Genomic DNA, 20,121 nt, shown 5'->3' with positions numbered 1-20,121 from the left:
CCAGCACTGAGCCAGGCCAGAGCCAGGAGCTTCATCCAAATCTCCTACGTGGGTGCAGGGGCCCAAGCACTTGGACCAGGCTCTTCTGCTTTCTTAGGACACAGCAAGGAGCTGGATCAGAACTAGAGCATCCAAGACTTGAACCAGTGTGCATATGGGATGCCAGCATCACAGGTAGCAGTTTTACCCACTATGCCACAATGCCAGCCCCCAATACACTTTCTGCTTTTTTTTTTTTTTTTGGACAGGCAGAGTTAGACAGTGAGAGAGACAGAGAGAAAGGTCTTCCTTCCATTGGTCCACCCCCCAAATGGCCACCACGGCCGGCGCTGCGCCAATCCAAAGCCAGGAACCAGGTGCTTCTTCCTGGTCTCCCATGTGGGTGCAGGGCCCAAGCACTTGGGCCATCCTCCACTGCTTTCGCAGGCCACAGCAGAGAGCTGGACTGGAAGAGGAGCAACCGGGACAGAATCTGGCGCCCCAACTGGGACTAGAACCCGAACTGCCAGCGCTGCAGACGGAGGATTAGCCTAGTGTGCCATGGCGTCGGCCCCAATACACTTTCAATATAAAACAGACTTAAACATTTTCACACAGGAAAAATTAATAAAACATAACAAAAGCCAGCCTGGTTTCAGAACTCCACAGAGCTCCGGATTCCTCCCTGTAGAGAGAAAGCCCAGTTTTGCTGTCTGCCCTGAAGTGGGTGGAGAGAAAGCCGTGGACAGGAGCTCTGATTCAAGTCACCCCAGGACAGACTCCCGGCTGGCACCGGGTGGGCTGAACACAGGCCCCTGTGCACACACACAGCCAGTACGCCCTGTGTCAGGCCTGGGGTGATCCATAAGGACAAGGAGGGAGGAAGGACCGGGAAACACGTGGGGACGAAAGCGCAGGAAGTGGAGAACAGAACAGCGGCTCCTGCTCAGTGGGCATGATGGGCGGCTGCAGGAAGTTGCCGTGCATGGCCTGGGGGAGGTAAGGGAGAGGCTGGGCTCCAGTCCCCCAGCCACAGCCCTGAGGGGAATACATGAACTTCAACTCTTGAGAGGCCTGGGTGACCCCTGCCTCCAGGGGTGCGGCCCTCCTGGCTCCCTCTCAGTGGGCACCGCAGTCTTCCACCCAGTATGAGGCCTCACATCACTGTCCACGCGGGGGCCGGGACCCTGAACCCTGTGTTTCTCTACTCTTTTCCCAGCCTCTTTGGCTTGCACGGCCTCTGGAGACCACGACATGGAGCACAGCTTCCGGACTCCCCAGTGCTCCGTGGAAGCAGGCGGGATATAAACTGACCATGGGTAAAAGACGGAACGACGTCCAGCTCCACAATGGCTGCCATGTGTGTGGCGTCCGCTTTCCAACACACGAGTCCACGCCAGCACTCACGCCGGTGGAAAGGCCTGGCCCCTGGGGTTCTGTTACATGCAGCGATGGCCGTTTTAGTCCACCAGTATCTGAAGCTGGGAGCAGCTTCTGTCCACACCAAGCTCCACCCTAGGATACACACAAATGCTGCGGTTTTCCTACCGGGGGCTGTGACCTCCCCAGACTGCAGCATTTCCCCCAGCTCTGATCACTGCCTAACAGAGTCTGGACACGTCATGGCCATCTCTCACACGACCTGTTCCTGCTCCAGGAGGAGCCGCACCACAGAGGCTGATGCAAGAGAGAGGGCTTCCTGCTCCCTGTTGTTGCGTCTACGCTCTCTCCTCTCTTCTCCCTGCAAAACCCTGGCTTCTCCTGCACCCCCCTCCTGGGAGCAGCCGTCCCCTTGTCTCCACACTGTAGACCTGTGCATTTATGTCCATCTCAGCCATGACTGCCGTCACCTTTCTCAGCGACTCCATCTTCAGGACGCGGTTTGCTCGATATCCTGGCCTCAGCTTGGAAACCCACAGCCTCACAGCAGTCACTCGAAACCACCTTGGTGTACTCCTCATGTCAACACTCACTGCATGCGCAGATTCCGCCGCCTGTCTGTCCAGCTCCTACTCTGCTGAGGTCCAAGGTCCACAGGAACACCCACCCCTCTGCCGTCCTCACAGCCAAAGCCCTCCCTTTGGTGAAACTCCACTCCTCTCTGCGCCTGAACGGAGCAAATGCAGAGCCACGTGGGCTGGCCCTGCTTTCACATGCACTCCAAACGCCACAGGGCCCTCCGAGCGCTGCCTGTCGTCCACCAGTCCACCCAGCCTGAGGCATCTCATTCAGTCAGCTTTATCCACCTATTCCCCAGGCGTTTTTGACCGCCCACTCTGTACTGATGCTATTCTGGGCGTAAGGATCTAGTGGTGAAAAGCGGATTTCCTGGCCTAAGAAGAGGAATAAGTAAGTAGGCAAAGGTCCCGAGGTGCTAAGTTCAGTATGGAAGGAAGGAAAGAAAAAGATCAAAGCTGAGCTGAGGGGAGGGTGAGAGAGGGCACCAGATGGAGAAACACACATGCAAAGGGCCTGCAGCCACTCAGCTGGGGCAGGGAGCCAGGGCAGCCAGAGCCAAGGGCAGAGGACGACAGAGTGGATGACAGGAGCAGATGCTGACCACAAGGGGTCAGCCACCACGGGACGAAGGACATGACCCCAGCCGAGCTCCTAAAGGAAACAATGGCTCTGGCAGGGTGAGGCTGATGAGAAACAGGGACCACACCGAGGCCCTGCAGTAGTCCAGGTGAGGGGGAGCTGGGCCCAGGCAGCAGTGAGGGAGCAGGCGAAAGGGCATGGGTGCCTTCAGGCAGGGACCGTCTGTCAGTGTCTGAAGGGGGGCTGGATGTGGGATGTGCATGGGAAAGTGTGAAGGATGAGACACAGAAAGGCTCCAATGGCTGCTTCCAGACAGGGAAGCCACAGAGGAGCAGCTTCAGAGAGGCCTGTCCCTGTCCACGGTGCTGAACCCATCACCAGCTGCCACTCCCAGAGATGATCAGCCCTGTCCGTGGTGCTGAACACACCACCCACCCACTCCCAGAGGCGACCAGCCCTGTCCGTGGTGCTGAACACACCACCCACTCCCAGAGGTGACCAGCCCTGTCCGTGGTGCTGAACACACCACTCACCTGCTCCCTGCTTTCTCCACCCTTTCTCCACCACACCCTGAGCACCTGGAAGAAGCCAAAATGGCACCCTCCCTGGGCCTCCCAGCCTTGCCTTTCACAGCTCTTGGTCCAGAATGCTCTGGGTTGCAGTGTGGGTGTGAGCTGAGTGCAGAGGATGAAGGTCAGCTGCACAGAGGTGATGGCCTAGAAGTGGGGCAGTGGCGTGCTCTGGACACAGTGAGGTGGTGGAGGAGGGGGAATGAGTCCCTTGTTTTACATTTGACTCGGACCAGCATGAGGCCAGTACAGGAAAGCAGTATTAATAAAGCATTCCAATCAGATGAGGATGGCTTTGAAATGGTGAGCCTCAAGTTCTGTTTGAAAGTTTGACAGTTACTGCTCCCCATAAACGCTGGGAGAACCAGAGGAGAGAGGCACCATCTCCCCAGAGAGCAGCAAACCAGTGGCTACCATAGAGTTAGAGCAGAGCACCAGCATCTCCCAGAGGCGTGACCAGCAAGACAGACACCCGCACGCAGATCAGGACCCTGAGCCCTGTGAGTGAGGGGCCCTCAGGGCAGGCAGCACCTCTGAGGAATGACCCTGCTCCTTCCTTCAAGACAGACCCCCGCAGGTCAGGACCCTGAGCCCTGTGAGTGAGGGGCCCTCAGGGCAGGCAGCACCTCCGAGGAGTGACCCTGCTCCTTCCTTCTCAGACAGGCACCCGCAGGTCAGGACCCTGAGCCCTGTGAGTGAGGGGCCCTCAGGGCAGGCAGCACCTCCGAGGAGTGACCCTGCTCCTTCCTTCAAGACAGACACCCGCAGGTCAGGACCCTGAGCCCTGTGAGTGAGGGGCCCTCAGGGCAGGCAGCACCTCCGAGGAGTGACCCTGCTCCTTCCTTCAAGACAGACACCTGCAGGTCAGGACCCTGAGCCCTGTGGGTGAGGGGCCCTCAGGGCAGGCAGCACCTCCGAGGAGTGACCCTGCTCTTTCCTTCTCAGACAGACACCTGCAGGTCAGGACCCTGAGCCCTGTGAGTGAGGGGCCCTCAGGGCAGGCAGCACCTCCGAGGAGTGACCCTGCTCCTTCCTTCAAGACAGACACCCGCAGGTCAGGACCCTGAGCCCTGTGAGTGAGGGGCCCTCAGGGCAGGCAGCATCTCCGAGCAGTGACCCTGCTCCTTCCTTCAAGACAGACACCTGCAGGTCAGGACCCTGAGCCCTGTGAGTGAGGGGTCCTCAGGGCAGGCAGCATCTCCGAGCAGTGACCCTGCTCCTTCCTTCTCAGACACTGAACACAAACCTTGCTGCCTGCAGGCACCAGCCACTCTTCTCACTGGGCACAGTTACTTAGGCAATTGACTGAAATGGGAGCTGAAGGGAGTTTGTACACAGCATGTGGCTGGTGCCAGACTCACTGGGGGCAGGTGTGACTCAGCAGTGGGAGGGAGAAGGGGAGGGGCCTGGTGTCCAGGGTGGAAAGCCCTCCTTGGCTGCAGCAGCTCCTGCCCTCTCTGGTTTGCTGTCGTGGGGAGAGGGGTAGTGACTTAACACTCCCAGCCCCAGAGGATGTCCTCGCCAGCCCTGCCCACCATGTCCTCGCCAGCCCTGCCCACCATCTGCTCCCTGTCACCGGGCCCTCTCCACTTGCTCACGCATGAGGGAAGAGTCAAAACCAATCAAGCACCGCCTGCCAGGGTTCCGTTTCTCAGGCTGTGAGGCCACGGCACTTCCTAGCTCAGCTCCCCTTAGATTGCTGCCTTTGTCACTACATCTGCACACACCAGCCAGGCAACGTCTTCACATCAGATCCTGTACTCCCCAGCTCAGAGGCCGTGGCTGTTGTCCCCCTGTGCTTTGCAGAACCCTTACTCCCCAGGTTCTCCAGGAAGGCACCAACATGGCTCAGATAACCTTCCAAGAAAGAAACCAATATTCTATAATAAAAAGTGAAGTAATGTGAAGCCTCATGTCATCAGAAATGAAAGAAAATAACAGATAACACACATTTTATTAAAATATAGCCAAAAAATTTAAAATGAGAGATAAAAACTAAGAATGAGAATACATCTGGGCCGGCACCATGGCTCACTTGGTTAATCCCCCGCCTGCCGTACCATATGGGTGCCAGGTTCTAGTCCCGGTTGCTCCTCTTCCAGTCCAGCTCTCTGCTGTGGCCTGGGAGTGCAGTGGAGGATGGCCCAAATGCTGTGCCCTGCACCTGCATGGGAGACCAAGAGGAAGCACCTGGCTCCTGCCTTCGGATCGGCGCAGCTCTGGCTGTGGCGGCCATTTGGGGGGTGAACCACGGAAGGAAGACCTTTCTCTAACTCTGTCAAATTAAAAAAAAGAGAATACATCCTCCATGGTAGCCCAGCTAAGATCTCATTCCCTTTCAGCTTTTAAACTATGTGTCTCTCTTCTATAAATATTTATTTCAAAAGTAGTTGAGAGAGGGAGATGCGCGTGCGCACACACACAGAGAGAGAGAGAGAGAGAATTTTTCATCTGCTGGTTCACTCCCCAAATAGCCACAATGGCCAAGGCTGGGACAGGCTGAAGCCAGGAGCTCCATCTGGGTCTCACAGTGAGTGGCAGGGGCCAAGGACTTGGGCCATCTGCTGCTGCTTTCCCAGGCCATTATCAGGAGGAAGCTGGATTGGAAGTGGAACTTGTGCCCATATGGGATGATGGCCACATATGGCACGTGGCAGATTAACCCTCTGTACAATGCCAGCCCCAAACTATGTATATTTGTTTCCATATTTTCAAACGTGAAAATATAATTACATTTTCACTGATAATATGCAGTTTTATGGACGCCTAATGCACTCAGGCTGCTCCTCAAGTCCACTTCCAATGCAGGCTCTCCACCCAACGCCAGACCCCTGGGGCCTTCCACACCATAACTGAAAGAAAACACTGCAGCTGTCCATGTGAACCTGGCTCGGCTTTTAGCGGACTCTTTAATCTGGACGAGGAAGCTTGGATTTCTCCATGAGCTACTGCAGTGTTAGTGCTTGAAGAATTAAAGGAAGCTCTGAGACTTCTGGTCCCACAGCAGAAGCCGGGTAGATGCCAGTGCCTGTTCTAGGATGACTTTTAAAACCAAGGGAAGCATTTCCAAGTGTTCCATTCCAAACTAATTCTTGCCAGAGAAGGCACTGTAACGGAAGCACACTAAATTCAGAAATTTAACAACACTGGTGTTTATGAGCACGGGGAACAGTATCCACTCAACAGCAATCATCATCTTAGCTCCACTGGTTTTCATTTGCCGTGGAGGGCAGCATCCGACTCCTGGACTGTGGCTCAGGACAACCTTCCTGCCTGATGGTATCCAGGGAGACGGATGGATGTCAATTTTCATCTAAACAAGCGCCCGCCCTCCCACTCTCTGCAGACCGGGTCTGAACTGCCCTGCTCTGCGTACACCTCGGGCAGGCCCAAGCCCACTCTTCATCTCCTAAGGAACGCTGTCCACCAGGTCACCCTGACTTGATTACAGAGGGTGAGTGGGTCACATCCTGCCCATACATGGCTCTAACTGAAATGCGGCACACTCCGGCTTCTAAGCGGCTTTTGCCAATTTAGATGGGTCAAGACCATGATTTTCAGAATGCTTTTAAAGGTATAAGAAGCCATGGAAACAGCACGCTTCAGTTTTCACTTGTCTTTCAGCCAATAATGACTTGATTGTACCTGCACACAGACTGGTGTGCAGGTAGACAGGGTGCACTCTCAGGGCTGGACCCTGGACATGGGGTGGACGCTGTGACGGGGGGTGGATGCTAGGGTGGGGGGCAGACCCTGGCACGGGGGCAGATGCTGTGACAGGGGGGCGGACGCTGGGATGGGGGCAGACGCTGTGCACTCCCAGGGCCTGGACCCTGGGATGTGGGGTGTACGCTGTGACAGGGGGCAGACACTGTGATGGGGGGCAGACACTGTGATGGTGGGGGGCAGATGGTGTGATGGGGGGCGGACGCTGTGCACCCTTGGACCTAGACCCTGTGATGTGGGGAAGACGCCTCAGGACCTGAGGTTTCCCTTACAATTCAGTTATAAACTGCTGGCTGAAAACTAGTGGGTTACGTTCAAAAAGCAGCCTGGCAATGGGCTCCTCGCAGGCCTGCAGCTCTGGCCTGACCCCTCTGGGGAGGAGGCATCCAGGGGGCAGGGGGCCCCAAGCTCCGCTTTTCATAAAGAGCCCCTCCCAGGAACCTGAGACCAGAGTCCCGGCCTGGTGGTTCTCTGCTCCTTTTCCTCAGGGTTCCCACCAGCATGCCCTGAAGCCCCTCTGGGGACAGGGTCACACTCCAGGCCTGTCAGGTGGGAGCAGCATGCTGGACCCCTTCGAGGGGCTGTGACGCACACCCCGGCTGGGTTCTGACTTGGTGCTGGGGGGCTCCTTTGTACCCTCAGTGTCTGTCCTGTCCCTATGGGTCTGCCCCACACAGGTGAACCCCAGGATCTGCCCCCAGCCCCCAGCAGCTGCAGGTGCCTCCCTGGCTGGACCTCTGGCACACAGTGTCTGGCCGTAGTCTTGCTGTGCCCAGCTCACCCTCACAGCCAAGCTCCCACAGGTCTCCTGAGCCATTCCTGTCTTGAGAGCCAGTGGCACGGTCAGAGTGAGGGACGGGCTCCAATATGTGGCCACGCTTAGATTGATACCCTCCCCACACAGAGAAGTGCTTCGCAAGCTAAGGAAGCCCTAAAGCCGGGAGAAACCGTACTGGCAAAGTTCAGGGCGTTTCTCCTGGGGGCACTCAGTGGCGCCAGCCTCGGGAGGACTTCTTGCCGTAGACAGCAGAAGATCCTTGCACGTTTTTCTTCTGCAGACGCAAGTGTGGAAGATAACTCTGGCTCGACACTCTCCCGCACTTCCTTCCACAAAAACATGTCACATGTAACACGCGGGGGTGCTGCTTCTGGACCTAGAAGCCACTCCCCAGCTGTCCTGGAGGCAGGACGGGCAGTCGCAGACCAGCCCCACCCCCACAGCTCAGAGACCCCATGGTGACAGCACGGAGGCTGGGGGGCGGGGTGGGGAGAGAAGCAGGCAGTGACATCACTGGCTGCTGGCATCTTCTCCATGCGGCCACAGGTAGCTGTCAGACTGTCCTGGGGCAGCCCTCGTGGCCGAGCGAGCACGGGGACCCACACTGGCCCACTGAGACGGCGGAGAGAGGCTCGCACCCCGCCAGCAGTGGGCGGCCAGGTCTCACCCCCCCCCCCCCGCACACTGAGTGTCACTCAGCCAGGACTTGAGCGTTGTGGAGACCTGTGCTGCCGGCACTGCCTGCACAGGGAAGTCCCCTGTGCGGCTTCACACAGGACACGGCCGTCCCAGGTCCGGCTCACCTGTGAGTCCGTCTCTCCCGAGCGTTCTGCCCTCAGCGCCCGTCTCCCCCGTGCTCTGTCTCGGTAACGGCTTTCCAAGGAGCAACATCTGGTTTCAGTTCCGAATCTGGGCCAAGGTCACTCCTGACGTCTTTTCTGCCTCTGTCCCTACCACGGCTCCGAGGACATCAAGGGCGAAGGCCCAGCTCCGGGGTGCTACGGCGCAGGCGGCTGCTCGGGGCGGGTCCCCGCTCCGTGCGGCTCCCTCGGGGAGCAATGGGCACACATAGCCGGGGGCTCCTGCACAGCTGGAGAGCAGAGCAGGGCAGCACTCCTGCGGCTCCTCTGCTGCGGAACCCACGAAGGGACATGTGGCAGCTGGCGAGGGCCTGGCTTTAGCAGAGCTGAAAACTGCCCGGGTCCCCTGCAAAGCGCACCCCCTGCACCCCGTCACTCATCCCCCCATCCCGCAAATGACTGCCAGGAGCTGCACACCCCCTTCTCTCCTCTCTCACGTCACCTAGACGGACGCCACCTTAACCACCATTCAGCTTTGTGCCGTAACGGAAGTCCTCACCTAGTAGGCCACGGCCGCCCCCACCGAGGGCCCGGCTTTCCGCCCTGAAGACGCTGAGTGACCGAGTGAGCGCCAAGTGCCACTGGTGCTCCTTCCGCCCTCCCAGCCCTGCTCCTGCTCTGTCCACGCCTCCCCCGCCCCACCTCCTGACTGGGTGCTCCCAGGAGCTCCCTGTGGCTCGGCCCTGGCTGGTTCCCAGGCCCCAGCGTGAACCAGGGTAAGGCGCTAACTCCCAGCCTCTGGCTGCCGAGACCCCAGCCCCAGCCAGGGTCCTGCTTGACTCCACCTGCCGGCGGAGCATTGCTGTACATCCTGTGGGAGAACTCGGGCTCCAGGGTGATCACCTGGGGGTGGGCAGCAGCACCCAGCCCCTCAGCGCTCACTCTCATCCGTCCTCCCTCCCTCCCCCACGCAGCAGCTAAGCTCTGAATTGGGGGGTCTGTGACAGCAAGGCAGAAAAACACCTATGAGAGCCGTGGAAGGCAGGGACGGGTGAGCAGGCCAGCCCTGACAAACTCGAGGTTTCTGTCACAGCAGAAGGGCCCAGCACTACAGCGAGCTCTACGACGTGCAGGCCCCAGCACACCCTGCATGGGGAGGCGCAGCGTGAGGCCGAGGCACTCACCCCCACCTGCCCCGTTTCTCCCGTGGGTGGGCACCTGCAACAAACTCAACAGAAATGCCCGTGCCCTTTGTCCAGCTGGCTGGGCTCAGTGGTCTCCACGACAACCACGAGGCTCCAGCAGACGGAGCTAAGTCACTGACCCTGGACACGGCTTGTTCCGGGCCAAGCCATTCCCTTCATGCTCTCCCGGAACTCAGCCAGGTCCGGCGTCCACCTGATCGGTGACTGGTCACCCGTCTCCAGCATGACCAAGGCGACCTCACCCACACATCCACAGCACACAGATGAGCACCTCCAAGGGGCTGACGGCCGAGGTCACCAGAAGCCAACCCTGAAGCCGGGGGAGCTGTCCGTCTCGCTCACCCAGGTCACAGGACCTGGACACTGCATGGATTGCAGCCGGTTTTCCCAAAGGCTGGGGGAAGACGGGGTGCTGGAGGCACAGTGACAGCACGCGGGTCTCCCCAGACAGGCCGGGGGTCCCCTCATCAGGACAGAGGCCTTCAACCAACTTCCCCCCACCTCCCCGACCCTGCTGACGTCTTCCTGTGAAACAGTGGCCAGTCAGGGGCTCAGTCTGGACTTGAATTAGGTACCCCGAAACCAGCAGACGGACAGCCAGCTCAGGAAACGCGCTAGCGCTTCACAGCTGCTCCGGCAGAACCTGCAGCTCCCTCTCACTGAGCCGGGGCTTCTGGGGCTTCACAGCTGCTCCGGCGGACCCTGCAGCTCCCTCTCACTGAGCCGGGGCTTCCGGGGCTTCACGGCTGCTCCGGCGGACCCTGCAGCTCCCTCTCACTGAGCTGGGGCTTCCGGGGCTTGCACGGCTGCGTGGCACCTACCGCGGCCCACACGGCGGGCTGACCTGAGATTTCGCTATCATGCTGCGATGGAATTCTCCCGCCAGTGCCCCTGCAGGTGCAAACAGCCCCTGAGGCCCAGGAGCTCAGCGAGGGAGCTCCCGCAGCTCCTGCAAAGACTGGGAGGTCTGCGGCGCAGGCACGCGGGCGAGACGCCAGCTGGTTCAGAGAAGCACTTGTCCAGGGCGGACTTCCTGACCGTCCCGGCCCAACCGACACTGCCTTAGGTTCCCTCCTGTGCTCTGGGCGAGGAGGACGGCAGCAGTGGCTGCGCCTGGTCAACAGCTCACACCAACACCGCCCAGAGCACACCCAGCCGAACGGCGGGCCAGGAGCTCATGGGGAAGACGCCGCTCGACCCCCAGACGGGCTTGGGAAGCTGGGCTGACGCCCTTCTTCCGCCTACAGGGTCACCGTGGGAGACGGCGCCCACAGCACGCTCCACTGGTGCTCGCTACATTTCAGCCTGGCGTTTCCAAAACCCACTTTGAGCACTTTGACCCGTCCCCATGGTCAGTGCCCATGTGGTCTGTGCTGTAGGTTCCCATCCCCGTGGTCAGTGCCCGTGTGGTCTGTGCTGTAGGTACCCATCCCCGTGGTCAGTGCCCGTGTGGTCTGTGCTGTAAGTTCCCATCCCCGTGGTCAGTGCCCATGTGGTCTGTGCTGTAGGCACCCGTCCCCGTGGTCAGTGCTTGTGTGTGCCTACAGCACAGACCACATGAGTACTGACCACGGGGACAGGAGCCTACAGCACAGAGCACACAGGCACTGACCACGGGGACAGCAGCCTACAGCATCGGCTGTGAGCCACGAGCTCACAGGGCAATAAGCAAGTCACGATGTGTGGTCTGCAGCTGGCTGAGACGAGGCCCGAAGGCCACAGCTACACAGAAACTTGTGTGCAACCAGGGGCCTCTACCAACGTCGCAGAGACGTCTGTGAGCTTTCCCCTTGAATTCGTGCTAAAAGACAGCAGCAAATGAGGACGTGGGGAAGGGGAGCTCCTGTGCACTGCTGGCAGGAATGCAAGTGACAGCAGCCACTGTGGGAAAGAGTGTGAAGCTCGCATGGCAGGGGCCGGCGTTGTAGCACAGCAGGTAAGGCCCTGCCTACAACACGGCATCCCAGGTGCCAACAGTTCATGTCCTAATGTCCAGGCTGCTTTATTTCTGATCTAGGCTCCCTGCCAATGGCCTGGGAAAGGCAGCAGAAGATGGCCCAAGTGTCTGGGCCCCTGCACCCATATGGAAGACCTGGATGAAGCTCCTGGCTCAGCCTGGTCATTATGGTCATCTGGGGAGTGAACCAGTGGATGGAAGATTCTGTCTCTCCCCATGACTTTCAAATAAGTAAATCAATGTGTAAATTAAGAAAAAAACTAGAAATGGAGCTGCCATTGATCCAGCAACCCTGCTACTGGGCATGCATCCTGTTTATTTCTCGGAATTTTATGTAACTTTTTACGTTCAAAATATTCTCAATTGTGCTCACAATTTTTTTTTCACCAACGAGAACACAGAACCAAGTCTAAAATGCCTCACACGTGGCAGCTGCTATAAAGTGTGCTGTTTTCATAAAAAGTAGATGTTTAGTATGAAATTGCTATTCCATAAAATTTTTCATAAGCTCTAGTTCAGATAAATTTTAAGACCAGAAGAAATTTGACTGAAGGGAAAATCCCAAACAGTATTCACCACAGGATTCCTGCACATCCTGCAGCAGGAGCCACCGCCTCCACCAGACGGGAAATTCAGGCTACGGAGCTTAGCAGCAGCCGGTGCCCCTAAACGCTCCCGGCTTCCGGGACGCTCCTGTTACTTCGCGATGGTTTCACGCTCCAGCAGATGGTCTCCAGACGACGCTCTGTTTCCACGCAACTGAACGCCTGCCGCTCTGCACTCTTCCTCAGCACACAGGGCTCCGCCAGACAGTGCAGCAGTGGCCGCTGCCTTGAGGGAAACCCCTCGGCCCGGACAGGGCCTCCCTTGACTTCGGAACGTGGGCCACGTCACAGCGGGTTCTCAGACACCCGTGCAGTTCACACACAATTTGACAAAGGCGCAGTGTGCTGTCAGTGTCTTCTCTTTGGCTTTTGGAGTGGAAACCCCCAGAGAACGCCAAGTGCAAGCAGGGGGTCAGGTGTCGGGATGCTCACTCCTCAGAGACCAGCCCAGCCACCTGCGTCTGCCCCACCCACCCGTCGGCAGAGGCGGCAGAAGGGACTCCTTGTCCCCACACAGGCAGCCCTGCCCTCGCACGCGGCTGGGGCGACCTGGCATCTGGAAGCCTCGGCCGTGTGGCAGCACCGGACTCCTTTCCCAACCACAGACATCAGACTCTGATCAGCAGAACGTAACACACGGGCAGCAACGTCAGAGTTCACGGGAAGTTCGCGGGGGTGCAAAGCTCTCGAAATTCATGCAGAGCTTTTTCATGATTTGCCTTTCCCTGGACTGTGCATGCGTGTGCGTGTGCGTGTGTGCACACAGCGAGATTCCCCCGCCAGCTCTAACACGTTTACCCCCAGCCGAGCCGAGATCCAGCTGCTGCCGGAGTCACGCGGTGCCCAGCAGACAGTGCCCGCGGGGGCTGCGCTGTCGCGACCGCCAGCCGGGCGTGGCGCCTCTCCGGCCCCTGCCTGTCCAGGCCACAGGTCCCCTAGAGACGCCAGGATATAAGGAAATTGACTTACTGTTTTCTTTAACACTTTGAGAGCATAAGGCTTCTGGGTCCCCTTCTGTTTGCATCTGTACACAATGGAGGTAGCACCCCTTGAGGGGGAAAAAGACAAAAAGAGAAGGTTATGCTTTGGACACGAATTCAAGGGGAAAGCTCGCAGACGTCTCTGTTACCTCCTAACTGCCGCTGTCTCGGCTACGAGACAGGCCCCACTGTCAAGGGTGCTGCTTCCCCACAGCCCCAGGCAGCCGGCTCAGAACATCCCTGGACTGCCCGCTACTCCCCTCCTGCCCCACCCCAGCGAGGCGACAGCTGCACTCAGAGTCCCACACACCTGCTGCATTCCCAGGGCTGGGGCGGGGGGGAAGCCTGCTTCTCTGGGGAACACAGACTCGGGGGACACGCCCCCCCAGGAAACCCCGGCAGAGGTGCAGTCGGGTGCCCTGGCAGCTCAGGACCGCCCACACCTCTGCTTCACGGCACGGGAAGGGGAACCCCGTGTTCTCCTGGGGGAGAACAGTAGCTGCCTCCACATCCCGGCAGGGCGACCAAGACGACAGCACGGAGAAGCGGACGGCACGGCCCAGAGGGACACGGACCCAGCGAGTGGGGGAGGACAGAGACAGAGCCCGAAAGGCAGTGTCGGCCTGCCCGACGCCTAGGGCGAGGCCGAGGGACCCTGGTGACAGACGCAGGTGCGCAGCCCTGGACTCCAGGTGGGCACCCAGGACTGCAGGCACGGAACGCACTCCCGGTGACGCAGGCACAGCACAGGGTGCTGCTTGTTGGGGAAAACTGTATTCAGCTCGTGAAAGCTTTGGTGAGCTGTGACGCTCCCATCAACGAAAGGATCTGAAGATGGAACACACGAGGTAACACGGCACTCAGGGTCCTCAGTAGTGCACTGTGGAGAGGAAAGTACACGACACCACCCCCCGACGGCCGGGAGACAACGCGGTCATCCCACCTCCCACACAACAGTGCCCAGGCCTCAGGACCATGCCCCTCCCACACAACAGTGCCCAGGTCTCAGGACCATCCCACCTCCCACACGACAGTGCCCAGGCCTCAGGACCATCCCCCACCCACACGACAGTGCCCAGGCCTCAGGACCATCCCACCTCCCACACGACAGTGCCCAGGCCACAGGACCACCCCCCACCCACACAACAGTGCCCAGGCCTCAGGACCATCCCCCACCCACACGACAGTGCCCAGGCCTCAACCATCCCCCACCCACACGACAGTGCCCAGGCCACAGGACCACCCCCCACCCAGACAGTGCCCAGGTCTCAGGACCACCCCCCATCCACATGACAGTGCCCAGGTCTCAGGACCACCCCCCACCCACACGACATTGCCCAGGCCTCAACCATCCCCCACGCACACGACAGTGCCCAGGCCTCAGGACCATCCCACCTCCCACACGACAGTGCCCAGGCCACAGGACCACCCCCCACCCACACGACAGTGCCCAGGCCTCAGGACCATCCCACCTCCCACACGACAGTGCCCAGGCCTCAGGACCATCAATCACCCACATGACAGTGCCCAGGCCTCAGGACCATCAACCACCCACACGACAGTGTCCAGGCCTCAGGACCATCCCCCACCCACACGACAGTGCCCAGGCCTCAGGACCATCCCCCACCCACAGGACAGTGCCCAGGCCTCAGGACCATCCCCCACCCACGCGACAGTGCCCAGGTCTCAGGACCACCCCCCACCCACACGACAGTGCCCAGGCCTCAGGACCATCCCACCTCCCACACGACAGTGCCCAGGTCTCAGGACCATCCCCCACCCACACGACAGTGCCCAGGCCTCAACCATCCCCCACCCACACGACAGTGCCAAGGCCACAGGACCACCCCCCACCCACACCACAGTGCCCAGGCCTCAGGACCACCCCCACCCCCCTACGACAGCCCCCAGGCCTCAGGACCATCCCACCCACACGACAGCACCCAGGTCACAGGACCATCCCCCACCCACATGACAGTGCCCAGGCCTCAGGACCATCCCACCCACACGACAGCGCCCAGGCCACAGGACCATCCCCCACCCAGACGACAGTGCCCAGGTCTCAGGACCATCCCCCACCCACACGACAGTGCCCAGGTCTCAGGACCATCCCCCACCCACAGGACAGTGCCCAGGCCTCAGGACCATCCCCCACCCACACGACAGTGCCCAGGCCTCAGGACCATCCCACCTCCCACACGACAGTGCCCAGGCCTCAGGACCATCCCACCTCCCACACCACAGTGCCCAGGTCTCAGGACCATCCCCCACCCACACAACAGTGCCCAGGCCTCAGGACCATCCCACCTCCCACACGACAGTGCCCAGGCCACAGGACCACCCCCCACCCACACGACAGTGCCCAGGCCTCAGGACCATCCCCCACCCACACGACAGTGCCCAGGCCTCAGGACCATCCCCCACCCACACGACAGCGCCCAGGTCTCAGGACCACCCCCACCCACACGACAGTGCCCAGGCCTCAGGACCATCCCCCACCCACACGACAGTGCCCAGGCCTCAGGACCATCCCCCACCTCCCACACGACAGTGCCCAGGCCTCAGGACCATCCCCCACCCACACGACAGTGCCCAGGCCTCAGGACCATCCCCCACCCACACGACAGTGCCCAGGCCTCAGGACCACCCCCACCCACACGACAGTGCCCAGGCCTCAGGACCATCCCCCACCCACACGACAGTGCCCAGGCCTCAGGACCATCCCACCTCCCACACGACAGTGCCCAGGCCTCGGGACCACCCCCCACCCACACGACAGTGCCCAGGCCACGGGACCACCCCCCACCCACACGACAGCGCCCAGGCCTCGGGACCACCCCCCACCCACACGACAGCGCCCAGGCCTCGGGACCACCCCCCACCCACACGACAGCGCCCAGGCCTCGGGACCACCCCCCACCCACACGACAGTGCCCAGGCCTCAGGACCTGTTAGAGATGTACAGCCTGAACAATGACAAAAACAGTTCTTTAAAGGAAAGACCAATGATAATCATGAAGTTAAGGAAATAATCAAAGTAAAACACAAAGGATAAAAACCGAAAGATTTTAAAATTAAAATAGTAAATGTGTGGCTGGTTCTCAGTCATATAATGATTTTATTATATAGAAATTTTGTCAATTAAGCAATAAATTATATTAAAAAATCAAGACCAAACTCTATGCTATGTGTAAGAAACCCATTTAGATATAAATACATCAATAGCTTCCAATAATAAAATGATGGAAAACAGGTATAATACTCTAATCAATACAAAGTAGGAATCGCTATGTTAGTATCAGACAAAGCATAAAGAATAAGGATAAAGAGGGACGTAATTAGTTATCGAGGGGTCAATTCCCCAAATAGAATAATGAATGAAAATGTGCACACAGAAACATCAGGGTTTCAACACACCTGAGGCGACACCTGTTAGCACGGAAAGGGGAGCTCATCAATGCACTCGGAGACTTCAGCACGCTCTAAGAACCGGCACAAGACGTCAAAACACAACAAAAGCACTAATCGAGGATACAGAAGACCCGAGTGGCATCACCAACTACGTAGCTGACACGTGGCGAGAACGCTACGTCGATGAGCCGAACACAAAGCCTTGCAGACTCCCTAGGGAGCTCTGCCGGCACCACGCGGCACTGCGGGCACGACTGGGCGCCCACACGCAGAACCGAAGTCGTCCGCACCTCACCCCTGCAAAAGGTCACTCAGACAGAAACGTGGAGCCTGCAGCTTGAAAACCTCCGAAAAACACAGAAGAAAAAACGTGAGGCCATCAGCTAGGTGATACTTCTTAGGCACAAAACAAAAATACAATAAATGGAAGAAAAAATGAACTGGACCTCAGGGGTGTCTACCATTCTTTATAAAAAATTTTAAGATTTATTATTTGATAGAGTTATAGTGAGAGGTAGAGACAGAAAGAGAGAGAAGTCTTCCATCCGCTGCTTCACTTCCCAAATGGCCACAACAGCCACAGCTGAGCCAATCTCGAGCCCGCAGCTTCTGCCAGGTCTGCCACATGGGTGCAGGGGCCCAAGGACGGGGTCCCTGACCATCTTCTGCTGCTTTCCCAGGCCATAGCAGGGAGCTGGATTAGAAGGGAGCAGCCGGGACTTGAACCAGTGCACATATGCGATGCCAGTGCTTTAGGCCAGGGCTTTAACCTGCTGTACCACAGTGCCAGTCCCTACCTTTCTCTTTTTAGACTTTGGACTTTTTCCTTTAGACTCAGAGAGAGGGAGAGATACAGAGATCATCCACCTGCTGGTTCAATACCGAGATGGCTGCAAAGCCCAGGACTGGGCCAGGCCTAAGCCAGGAGCTTCTTCTGGGTTCTCACATGGGTGCAGGGGCCCAAGCACTCTGCTGCCTCCCCAGGCACACTAGCAGGGATCTGGATCAGAAGTGGAGCAGCCAGGACACCAACCAGCCCTCGAATGGGACTCTGGCATTGCAGGTGGTAATGATGCCTAAACACCGCCCTCCCTCACCAAAAAAATGACTGCCTTTTGCAAACCACAGACAGAAAATATTCGTGACTCACTTACGTGAAACTGATTTGTATGTAGATTATGTGAAGAACTCAAACCTCAGTGATAAGCAAACACAAAGCACATTAAAATGGGCAGAAGATCTGAACACATGCGACTGTTGGTACAGAAGCACTAGGGGTCCCAAGGGGCCACCGTGGAAAATGATCCACCACCACGGGAGACAGCCTGGAAGAAGCGGCCAGGTCTCCGTACTTACACCCGCCCCCGCCCCGCCCCACGGGAGCATCAAGGAGCCTCCCCACTCAGAGCAGCAGGGCTGGGGTGGGGGCGGGCTGAGTCAGTCCTGCAGTCTCCTGCAGAGAGAAGCCCAGGCGGACGCGCCCTGCTGAGTTCCCGCAAACACTCACAGGGAGCCAAGGCCAGTCCTTCTCAGACTGCCCCAGCAAGTTCAAGCGACCGGAACAGGTCTGCTCTGGCTCTGTGAGGGCAGCGTCTCTGGAAACCAACACCAGAAGCACACGGAGAGAGCAGGGGCCAGCGTGCTCCACCAAGGGGCAGCCGGCAGATTCCTCTGCAAGTAGAAAGGCCACTCGCCAGGACCAAGGGGACTTTCCTGGGGCGCAAGGACGGTCAGACTCTGCGCCACACTCCAACAGGGGCAGACCGTCTGCCCAACTCGACAGACGCAGAAAATGCACACACAACACGCAGTGGGCAGGCACGGAAGGCTCGTTCCTCGCCACAACGGAGGCCGCGTGCGCCAAGCCCGCCGGGAAAAGGGAGGCGCGGACTGAGCCGAGGGACAGGCACGGCCATGCTCAGGACGGAGCACAGCGAGGCTCCCGCACCGCGGGCAAGAACCCCCTGACCTCACCCCGGGTCCTGCTGGAGGGAGGCGAAGCTACACTCGCGCACCCACAGCCTTGGAAATCATTGACAGTGAGAGGGGCTCCAACACCCCTCCACCGTGACGTGATTCACCCCCAGCCCCGCACCCAGAGGCCTGGGCGGGGCACAAGTGGGCCAATCTCCAGCCCAGCTGTGTCCCGCACACAGGAAGCACAGGACATTCTCGCAGACACAGGTGTGCAGGAGCGGAGTCTCCCAGGGCTTTCCGGGGGCTGCGCAGCTGGGGAGGACCTACGACAGCTGCATGGGACCGTGGTGACGTTCACACAACCACCTACTTCTGTGAGGGCAGTGACATGTGAGGCAGAGCAGGGAGATATGCTGTAACGTCCATCACACCTTAATACAAATACAGGGCAAAGTCCTCCCAGAAAGACCATAACGTGCACAATTACACACACACAACCAAAACTGATTGGTTAGCTTTCGACCCATTTTCTGTTTTGTTGTAACTGGGGAATGAAATTTGTAAAAAAGGAAGAGAGGGGCCTCCGCCTGTGGCACCGGCATCCCACATGGGCACCAGTTCCCCGGCTGCTCCACCGCCCATCCAGCTCCCTGCTGACGGCCTAGGACAGCAGTGGAAGATGGCCCGAGTGTTTGGGGCCCTGCATCCATGTGGGAGACCTGGAAGAAGCCCAAGCACCTGGGCCATCCTCCACTGCCTTCCAGGGCCACAGCAGAGAGCTGGCCTGGAAGAGGGGCAACCGGGACAGAATCCGGTGCCCCGACTGGGACTAGAACCCAGTGTGCTGGCGCTGCAAGGCGGAGGATTAGCTTAGTGAGCTGAGGTGCCGGCAACAGTTAACTTTTAACCCAGAAAAAATAGTTGTACAGCAGTGCCGCCCATTTCAAACCACACAGAAGGGGATCACCACAAAACTGCCCGAGAGGCAAAGGAAGTGGCGAGGTTACGGTGGAGGCTCCGACACTTGGGGGTCTGCTCCGCTATGACGAGGGTGCGGGGGCCCCCCTCTACCCGCTCACAGCACCACCGCCCCCTCTACCCGCTCACAGCCCCGCCCCCCAGCACCACCGCCCCCTCTACCCGCTCACAGCCCCGCCCCCCAGCACCACCGCCCCCTCTACCGGCTCACAGCCCCGTCCCCCAGCACCACCACCCCCTCTACCCGCTCACAGCCCCGACTGGACTGTCTGATGTGGCTGCATCTCTGCACCCTCTCCCAGCCGCATGGCCTCAGCCTGCACTTCCCAGGTCTCTGAAGCTACAGCAGTGGGGCTTCCTGCCGTTCTGTCAAGGAAGGGGTCTTTGAAACTGAACCAGAAAGTCGCGTTATCATTAATGTTGAAGGTGCTGGCTTAAATACCGTCACACCCAAACACCGCTTCTAAGAATTTCAGTGCATGCACTGTTTGTTCTCTTGTGCTTTGTTTCCACATTTTTATTCTCAGTGTGCCTACGGGCTTGCAGGAAACTCCTGCTGCTCAGTACGACGAGAGGAGAACTGTCAGTCAGACCGGCACCTCTGCCTGCCGCCGCCTTCCTTCCATGTTCAGCCAGCCTGTTCTTTGCGCTGATGTCTAGATTAGATCAATTATTAAG

At 58.7% G+C, this 20,121-nt stretch overlaps 1 protein-coding gene across 3 annotated transcripts in view; it reads right to left on the bottom strand.

The window, feature by feature from the left end:
* CAMK4 (calcium/calmodulin dependent protein kinase IV) overlaps positions 1-20,121 on the bottom strand; it is a 177,829-nt gene that overhangs the window by 80,802 nt on the left and 76,906 nt on the right. For 2 of the 3 annotated variants that reach the window (XM_051834544.2, XM_051834545.2), the window contains one exon: positions 13,127-13,205. The exons of the other annotated variant lie outside the window; for it this stretch is intronic. In XM_051834544.2, coding sequence (XP_051690504.2) covers positions 13,127-13,205 — 79 coding nt within the window. The remainder of the gene's footprint in view (positions 1-13,126; positions 13,206-20,121) is intronic. 3 annotated transcript variants of the gene reach the window in all.

The sequence above is a fragment of the Oryctolagus cuniculus genome, chromosome 6 (genome assembly GCF_964237555.1).
Source record: "Oryctolagus cuniculus chromosome 6, mOryCun1.1, whole genome shotgun sequence".
In the NCBI taxonomy this organism is placed as follows: domain Eukaryota; kingdom Metazoa; phylum Chordata; class Mammalia; order Lagomorpha; family Leporidae; genus Oryctolagus; species Oryctolagus cuniculus.
This window is presented reverse-complemented; position numbering and strand designations above follow the sequence as displayed.